At 31.9% G+C, this 9,779-nt stretch overlaps 3 protein-coding genes across 3 annotated transcripts in view; 2 read left to right on the top strand and 1 right to left on the bottom strand.

The window, feature by feature from the left end:
- Positions 1-4,572: 4,572 nt before the first annotated feature.
- Positions 4,573-6,925, bottom strand: LOC119838855 (translocon-associated protein subunit beta). Its single transcript, XM_038364996.1, has 3 exons — positions 6,792-6,925; positions 6,270-6,646; positions 4,573-5,153 (listed from the first exon to the last, which is right to left on the bottom strand). The coding sequence occupies exons 2-3, from the start codon at positions 6,639-6,641 to the stop codon at positions 4,953-4,955; spliced, it is 573 nt and encodes a 190-aa protein (XP_038220924.1). The 5' UTR covers positions 6,642-6,646; positions 6,792-6,925; the 3' UTR covers positions 4,573-4,952.
- A 206-nt stretch (positions 6,926-7,131) lies between these two features.
- On the top strand, positions 7,132-7,771 carry LOC119838856 (protein POLR1D-like). The gene is made up of 2 exons (XM_038364997.1): positions 7,132-7,372; positions 7,481-7,771. The coding sequence occupies exons 1-2, from the start codon at positions 7,305-7,307 to the stop codon at positions 7,737-7,739; spliced, it is 327 nt and encodes a 108-aa protein (XP_038220925.1). The 5' UTR covers positions 7,132-7,304; the 3' UTR covers positions 7,740-7,771.
- LOC119838854 (centromere/kinetochore protein zw10 homolog) overlaps positions 7,713-9,779 on the top strand; it is a 4,590-nt gene continuing 2,523 nt past the window's right edge. Inside the window, exons 1-2 of the mRNA XM_038364995.1 lie at positions 7,713-9,253; positions 9,469-9,675. Coding sequence (XP_038220923.1) covers positions 7,741-9,253; positions 9,469-9,675 — 1,720 coding nt within the window. The 5' untranslated portion in view covers positions 7,713-7,740. The remainder of the gene's footprint in view (positions 9,254-9,468; positions 9,676-9,779) is intronic.

The raw sequence follows: 9,779 nt of genomic DNA, 5'->3' as shown, positions 1-9,779 counted from the left end.
ATTAATTCGGGTTCCATATCGCGCGTTAGATTAAATACCATTGATAAGGATCACGTATTTTGATATCGACAATATATACGGAGAATTAGTGGTGTAAATAAATAATGCAATATTTTTTTATATTTTATTCATTTAAGTTTATAGTTTTGTTGAACCATTTTTTATTAAATGAATTAATGAACGAATAAAGATCTTAATTTTTTTTATTAGTATCAATAAACAAGCATAATATTTGTAAGTATTGATAGTGGTCAATTATATATTTTTGTACTTTATTTTATTCTAAAATAGTAATTTTAAAATCTTTTGGCACTTTTGAGCAGCTATCTAACAAAATTTGCTAAGTACATTCCCTAACAAGCAAAACCAATGATGTTTTGTTAGTAAAATTTGTAAATAGAATTTATTCGTGTTGCAAAATATAACTTTAATCACAATCACAGATACCTAATATAATAGCTATATTTGCAATTTCTAGAATAGCAGGCAGCCAACTTCACATTATGCATGAATAAAAAACATGTTTTTAAGTTTTCATTTTTAACATGATATTTTTTTAAATCTATATCGTCTTTGATAATTTAGACTGGTTATGTAGGAAATATTAAGAAATTCCAAATAATATGTCTGACGTCACGTAATCATAAATTTTTGCACGACATTTTGAAATTTTGTTTGCCAGTTTGTAATAATTCTAGTCTTCGCGTGAAATGTTTTTTCTTGGCGTTATTTGAAGACTATTAACGTTAAGTTGTACGAGATTATATACTGATAAATCAAATTTTAATCATGTTATTTTTTATTAATGTTGATTGTCATCTAAACGTTTGAAGCAAACCGCCTGCGTAAAGTATTAATTTAAATTTGATGTTAATTTTAAAATTAACGTTGGTATCGATAATGTATTTGATTTAAATGGATGTAATCTAAACAAATTTTTAAAAGCAATTCAAATAACAATGCATAATAATATGTATGATAGAAAAATAATTTATATAATCCTTTTCGCTTTCGTATTTCATATGAACTTTATGTAATTTTAATAAGTACAGATTTTAAAGCTAATTTAATTGTGATCTAACGGCTGTTTAATTTCACAGGCTTTAACGTTTGATTTGATTGTTTTGTTTTGTACAGAATATGTTGTATTTTAATATTGTTTGTATCGCATTCGTTATCGTAACATTGTATGTGCGATGAATAAATGACGTATAATTAATTTTTGTTTTATTTTATTGACAATTTGGAAACTCTATTTTTGAATCTCGTTTTTATGTTAAGTAATTTGGAAAAGTGGATCTATTATGCAAATATTTACATCTGGTCTTTAATCGATCTTATTTATTTAGAATTAATAACACGTTACAGATTAAGAGCATATTGAGCTTATTAGTGATCAATTAAATAAAAATGTGTACCTACAAATATTGTCCACATTGCGAGACAGTTAACAACTAATTACATTTTATATTAGGTAAGTTAAATTTTATAATGATAATTAATTAGTAATAAGAAATATACAATAATTTCCAATTAATTTTCCTTTTTCGTTAAAAGTTGTGTTTTTTAAATCGATCTCAAAATCAGCAAATGTTGAAGATAAACCATTATTCGATATGATTTATCTTCAAAATTTCGATCAAGTTCAAACTCAACTCAAAAAATTAAAAGTAACGTAAATTGTGATACCGATACGAAAGGTCGCTTCTACCGTGAAGAATCGACGTGAAATCCAGAAGAAGAGAAAAGAAGAGTGTTAACCGATCGATTGATGAATATTCATTCGAATTCAACTTAGTAATTTGTAAATGTGTACTAGCGTGTTGATTATGGACCGAATAGAAAATAGTCTATTTACACGTCCGCCCAAATATGGCTTGTGATGTTTTTAGGGTAATGATCTTTATTCATCACTATTAAATTCTTGCTATCTATACACGTATAGATATATTTAGGACATCAAGTAGGTAGGTTCGTTTACGTTGAAATAAATTAATATTAACGTTAGAAAATTAGATTTGAGGAAAGGATTCATTCTTTACGATTTAATATAAAAAACTAATCGATCCATTTTAATAATTTATTTACCATTCGAAAGTTACATACATGTAACACTATACCGGCAATATGTTCATATCTATGCCAGGGTCATAACGGGCATAGCTGGGACGCTTAAATAGTTACCAACAAAATAATCAGAACTATAAACTATAAACTCCTTAGTCTCTAGGCCGGTGCATACTGATTAGTACAATTTATTTTCGATATAGGTAGCATAATACAAAATAAATTGTACTTCTACTTCTACTACTGTAAACTACTTAGTTCCTACTAGTATATGATAGTGACATAACATTTTAAAGGTTATATACAAGAGTATCACGCACCTGTGAAAGCAACGTTACACAATAATGTTCAGTCGAATTAATGCAAGCAGTCTTGTAATAAATACACGAGAAACATGTATTTAGGTATAACAATTAATGCTTATTTGTTAACAATGTAGACAAGTCAAGAAGGGAGTATTTCTTAGCGCAATTAAATCTAGCATCGTTAGGCTTCATTGCAGGTTTCTAATAAGGAGGAAGAAAGAAGGAAAGTAGTTTGTACTTATTTGCTTTCACAGTGAAGAGTTACATAAATTCTGAGGATCATCAATAAAATTAGTGCCGGCTCTGAGGTAGAGCGGGTGAAATGCTCCAAGCGCCAGATGGTAAGGGTCGCCAAAATGCATGACACAAAGGTAACAATTAGCTAGTCTTCTCATTGAATTGTTCATTATGTTGGAAAATAGCGGAAGAGAAATGAAATTTTAATTACTAACTACTAGGAATAAATATTAGAAATAGAAATACTCATGAATCATCGAAAATTATACTTATGCCTCGATATAAGGGCGCCATTAATTCCGACTCTACACTCAATGCGAGCGATGGCGGGCGTACCGCTGAAGAAAATTAATATCATTTATGATTTAGGTAGTATTCCAATTTCGTGTATTGATACCTTTAATCCTTCTTAGTACATAAAAGTATGTTTGTACATATTTATGTAAGATAAAGAATGATATTGTTTTATTATTTTACTAGCATCTGCGGTTTCGTTTACGTGGACGATACGATTTTTGTTGTCTTGCTTATCAGCCCACGCGACGTCCCAAAAGCGAAGAATTCCAATTCGACTGATGTTTTATTTTGTTTTGTTACTCAATAGTTCCATGGGTTGTAACTGATTGACATGGTTCGTTTAGTATTTGGTAGTAAATTGTTGTCTTTCAGCTCATTTCTTTTTATTTCAGAATTTGGAGTTGTACCCCCCTTCAGAGACGTCAGTGACCATTTTTAAAGTAAAAATAATTTCCAACATGCAAATTGTACTACCTATATGTAAATAGTTCTATTACAGTACCTACAGGACAAACCAGATATTAATTTTATACAATAAAAATAAGTGTAGGTACTTATTTACCATTAAGCGCATTATTACATTCAATCAAGATTACGTCATTCAGACTTGTTTGCTCTTAAATAACAATTTTGATAAATACGTACCGTACAACTTTCGTTTTATTGATCTGTTGTATTATAAATTTTTCAAATTTTCGAAATTTTCGGAAATGGGAAAACGTTTACGGGAAGCCTATTTTTTTAAACATATTATGACTGGACTTTGGATGGCGTTGGCACTTGGTATAGCCTGTAGGTTTAACGTATTCTAATTTCTAAGTCATAGGAAATAGATGGGCAATATTACATAATATATCTGCAATTTTCATTACATATATTTTAATTTTGTTTCATTCAGAAAGGTTGTTCATACTTCATAATATGTAAAAACGGTATCCGGTGGATTCAGGGAATAAATATTTGAATAGCTTAAGTAATCTTTAATCGATACTGTAATAGGATTAGATACCGTCGAAATAGTCATCGGGTGTCCAGGAAGAGTGTAAAAGCTGACTTCAGTCTTATATTTGTTTTACATTAATATACACTGCGTTTTCCTTGTCCACCAGGTTATCTGGGAGAGATCGTTGCTCAAGCGATTAGACCACCTGTTGTGCTCTTCATACTTCTGATTTTATTTATCTCTTGTTCTTACTCCTCATTTGATTGATTGATATGTTATTTATATGGAATATTTAATGTAATTGCTTAAGGTTTTGAGAGGTATATACCTACATGTTATTTTTTAAAATGACATGACATTAAAATGTGGCGAATTTTACGCTTAGCTGCAAAGGTCGTTTATTTGCATTTGTCTTTGGTGAGTCACAAAAACTGGCTGGTGGGTCGCGCTGGGAGTTACGCCTCTACCAATGGATTGCCAACGCTAAATTGGAAAGAGATTGATGAGAGGAATAAAGAAAAGGACTAGGAAGGGTAACGAAAAGGCCTCCGGTTCCCCCACTCACCGAATAAAACAGTAGCGTAGTACTATTTCTCGCCCGTCTTCTGTGGGGGTGTGGTGAGCCGAGCCGAGCCCATTCTAGCCAGACGTGCTCGACTCCCACATACAAACAAATTTATTCTTTGCTACTAATTAATATTTAAAATGTAAAAAAACACCAACTAAATTAAAAATCAATTTATTGTTTTATATAAATTAATAACAATGAGGATGAAGATGATTCGAAATGAGCATGAAAAGTAATGTTGGGATAAAATAGGGATGTACATTATTTTGTGCTAATACAATCATAGAGTTTGATTGACTAAGTTTAAAATGCAAAGTTAATTAAAAAAAATTAATTAACAGTGTTTTATGTTATAATTATAAATCTTAACAGTTGAGATATGACATTACACTTTATAATCAAATAAATTAACACTACTCGGACTGTGAATACAACATATAGACAATGGATCTAAGCAGAATTGAGTTTTAAAATGGATATTCTTTATCAACATCACTACTTTTTTGTAAATTACCTAACCTAACTAAAACTTAACCTAATGAGTCTTTTTCGGTTTCGCGAGTTTCTCATATTTTGTTTTGGAAGAATACCATAGACCAAATGGAATGGCCAGAGATGGCAGAGTCATGACTGCAAATGCTGCCCAGTCAAGAATGTGGGATGAGAATTTGCGGTCGTAGTCCTTGAAGGCGACAATAGCACCTTCTCCCGGGGCACTGCTAATTGAGAATTGCACCTGGAAATAATATATTTTTCCTGTAATTTATTTTTGCAATAAACATATTGTAATTCTAAGTATATCATCAAATTTATAACGTACTAGCTGCACCCCGTGGTTTCACCAGCGTAAGTCCGTATCCCGAAGGAATATGAGGATTAAAAGTTGCCTTTATGTTATTCCAGTTGTCCAGCTGTCTACGTGCCAAATTTCATTGCAATTGGTTATGTAGTTTTTGCATGAATGAGCAACAAACACACACATCCTTACAAACTTTCGCATTTATAATATTAGTAGGATAGGATTTTGTATAAATATGGTTACTATAAAAAAGTTGCACTTAAAAAATTTATTACAAGTAAAATCGGAATTATGATATTGAAGATCTATACGATATTTTATAACAACATAAAAACAGATAATTATAATTCATTTGTATAGGAAAATATTATTCCATCATGGACTAGACCACAGATTTAAAAAAGTTAAAAATGTTCGATATGGAATTTGCATACATACACTGTGACATGAGAATTTCAATTATATTTTTATATAAATTCACATGTCATTTGAAATTACCTAAAAATATGGAATGATAACATTTGAGTTACTGTGAGCTTCCTTGGATTTAGTTGGATAAACTGCGCTTATTTAGTGTATAGGTAATTTTGTCTTTGAATCTTAGTAAAATTGAAGTTTTATGACTCTAAAATAATTTTATAAATAACACAAGAAAAGGATGAGAAAAAAATGAAATCTTTCCCTTTTTTTTTTAACAGATGAATAGAGGGTGTCAAATAATTAATTAATACATGAGGTGTATTTAAAAATCCACCACCACTTCCTCAACATAAGTTTTAAGTGAGAATCAACTGCACCCTTTCCCTCTAGAATGTCTCACGTAATTAAGTGAAGTGACCTAAGCAGTTTTTTATTTTATAATTTATCCTCCTGCCTCCTTATAGTATATAAAATAAAATAAAATATAATAAATGTATATAATTAAATTTAAATCCAAGCAAGTCTGTCAAAAATCTGTATCTTTAATATGTTATAGTAATTAAGTAAACAGTGTGTTGAATATATTTGTACCTATTATAAAAACCTGAATAGATATTCTAGATAGTTTCTTACCTCAGTGGAGTCTTCGCTTGGCCTGTAAGTAACCTCAGCAGCGGTAAAGTTGAAATAACCGTATTTGTTCGACCTAACGGTGACTACGTGTGATACGTTGGTCTGTGGGGGAATTCTGTCGATCTCAGCTGTAAGTTGCCCACCAACAACCGTGAACACTTCTGGGTGGAAACCATTGTCCACGAGCTTCACATCCACCGCTGGAGCTGTTCCAACATTGTACAGAGTGTATTTAATCAGAATATCCATGTTTTCCACTAAGTATTTGTTCAATACTTGTTTCGAGACTAGTAGCCGAGCGACAGCTGCTTCCTCGTCCGCTACTACAGCAGCGACGATTAGAAGAACTAACGAAAATATTTTTGCAGCCATTCTTTCTGGAAAAAGAACAAATTTCGTAAGTGAGATAGAATCCAATAAGCGATTTTGTAAATAATCTGAATGAAAAACTCATTTAAAATTATACAATAGACAATATATCCATATTTAAAGTGTTGTATCGTTAAATATGGTTAAACATACCTTATAGTTACTTAAAATTCTAGTATAAAATAAATAACAATTTCGATGGTAGCCAACAATCGCAAAAGTGAAATGTTCCGATTTGACAATCTTTCATACGTGGCTGACGTTTCACTCCACGCGTCGGCAGCATTGGCAGTGTAAGATAAAATAATGCGTTCAAATTTATATGTATATATCCATTAAATCTTAAAAAATATTTTTTTCACGTTTCAGCATTTTATCTTCATTTGATAGAGAAGAAAACAATGTGACAAAAATGCAATCCAACTTTACGAATTTAAATAAATTATGATAATTCTTGTGGTCATCAAAATGTATTCTTAAACCGTTAGATAAACGCATACATTAAAATGACAAGTGTCATTTATAGAATGAAGGAAAGAGCGAAGGGAGGATTTTATTGAATTTTTGTTGTTTTTGATCGGTATGGAAACAGAAATGTTTTAAGACGCTGATTACTAGTTATCATATCGAGGAGACGAGATAAGAAGTAATTATTTATTTCAAACTATGACAGATACACAAGATGTTACAAAAAACCCGGATAAAGAAGTGCTAGATGACGAAGCCTTAGAAAAGTATGTTCAATAATATTATTAAAATGTTTTAATCAAGTTTTTGCTTTTTAAGTGTATAAAATTGATATGTTCCATCTCATTAGATTAACTGCAATTATATGATTACAGACTAGCAGTAGAAGAGCTAATAAGAGAAGCAGTGCAAGGTGCTGCTAGAGCTGAAATAGTTGGTCCCTCCGGTTGGGTGAAGGGCCCTCAACAGAAGACCAATAAACGTTTTCTAGTCAACACACTTCGGCATGCCGTAAGCTCCAACAAATACAATACCTCAAGAAATACCCATCGAAATTCTCATAACAAATCCCCCAAATACGATAAAAAACCAGATCCTACTATTAAAAAAGAAAGATCAAAAAGAAAATATTAAAATGGCGGACAATGATGTTGATTCTATTATTGCAAATTTATTTACACCTGATGAAACTAATTGGACACCGTCACAGAAAATCCCTGTTATATTGAAAGAAATTGAAAAAGCCAAAGCTGAAATGAAAGTATTTTTGAACAATAATGATTTTGATGTAGCAGCCGTTTTGAAAGAGGGAAATGAATTGTGTGCTGAAAGCCAGGGTCTAGTCCAAGAAATGGAAGCTTGTAAACAAGAAATAGAAACGGTTACTATGGCTGAAATTCTGAAGTCTATAGAGAGTCATGATTTGATTGCTAAGGAACTAGAATCAGTGACGTTTGCGTACAGTATAGTTAATGATATTATTAACTGTGGGAAATATTTAAAGGAATTTGAAGAAGGAAAGGAAGTTCAGAGCTTTACTAGAGCTGTGGAAGCTGTATATGATTTACTTATGTATATAGAAAATCCATCAGAGGGTTTCGATCAGTTGGAAATATATAGCAATGCAAAAGTTACTGGCCAGTTGATTTTAGAAAATATAGTCAGAGATTTATTCTTGGAATGGGACAGAATGGTTTGTTTCAATTCCAGGACTGATGATAGGAATTGTACCACAGTCACCATAACATTGACTCTGAATGAATCTTTGTTAAGCATAGATGTGTTAAACGCTTTAGACAAATGTAAGAAACTGGATGAACGTGTTGATGAATTGGCACAGTTTATTATGAAAGAGGTTCTTATACCATTCATGCATGAGTATTGCCTGACTTATTCAGAAACCGATGATGTAACTGTTGTTACAGTGTCGATAGAACATAAGAAAGATTATGTACCAACTTATGAGGAAGTTATAACAAACATTAGATTATTCTTCCATTATTTAAGCCAAAAGTTAAATGTAGAGTTTAAGAGGTCTACGACACTGATGAGTTTGATTGGACGTCAGCTCCGTGACGAATTCACGGAAATGATTGTTAAAGATGTTTTCATTCATACAGTGCCCAATAATATTACTGATTTGCAAGCTTACAACTCAGTGACATCAGTAATACACAGTTTTCAACAGTTCTTATCGTCAGTGTACTTTTATCCTGAGAAGGGCTACTCTTTGTTAAATTATATGAATAATATTGACTATCTTTTCGCCGATCGATCTAGCCAGTATTTTCTAGAAACCGCTAGAAGTATAATGTTGAAGGATTTAAGTGTATCAATGTCGATAGGCGTGGAAAAGATTCCTGAAGGTGGTAGATTACGGAGACTAAGCAATGGCGATTATAATGAAGCAGTGACTATTCTGGACACGACAATGCCAAACAGTCTGTTCTATTTCCCGAGGTGTATGATATCCAAGACTGCGCAGGAGTTATTAGATCTTGTATATGGGTTGATGGAACAGGCAGTTCAGTGTACAGATGTTGTTTGCAGAAAGCTTTATAATACAGCAAGGTTGATTTTCGAGTTGTACGATGCTGTGGTTCCGTACCATCATGAGAATTTCCTACTCACAATTCCACAATATGTGGGTAAGTAAATGTTTTTTAGATAAATTATTATATTTTTTCAGCAATTTTTGCAACATCAGTATTTCTTTATGAAACATAATAGACATAGTTTCAATTGATTATGTAGAAGAACAACTCATTCCTGAAAATGATGAAATTTGTCATCTGATAAAAACAAAGGTGAAACACATTTGCAATAAGTACCTACCTAATGTGTATCAAAATAATTATTACAGCTCTCTTCCACAACAACTGCATGTACTTAGCGCACAACTTGCAAACGCTTGGTGACAAATGGCTCAACCTCATGGAGGGGTGCGAGGTTTCATATGCAATTAGCTTCGTGGACCTCGTGCAGAAGATGAGGGACCTCGGCTACAAGTATCTCACCATGCAGATGCAACAGCAGAGGAAACAGATATTGGATAATATACGGACTTCTGGTTTGTAACATTCAATTCAATTCAATTTTTTTGTTGAATGGCAATTATGTTTTTGCACAATTTTGCCAGTGTCACGTTGGGAAGAGGATACACGCTTAAAAAAA

Source organism: Zerene cesonia, unplaced genomic scaffold (genome assembly GCF_012273895.1).
Source record: "Zerene cesonia ecotype Mississippi unplaced genomic scaffold, Zerene_cesonia_1.1 Zces_u005, whole genome shotgun sequence".
In the NCBI taxonomy this organism is placed as follows: Eukaryota; Metazoa; Arthropoda; class Insecta; order Lepidoptera; family Pieridae; genus Zerene; species Zerene cesonia.
The sequence above is the reverse complement of the archived record's forward strand: the minus strand, read 5'-3'. Positions and strand labels throughout refer to the sequence as shown.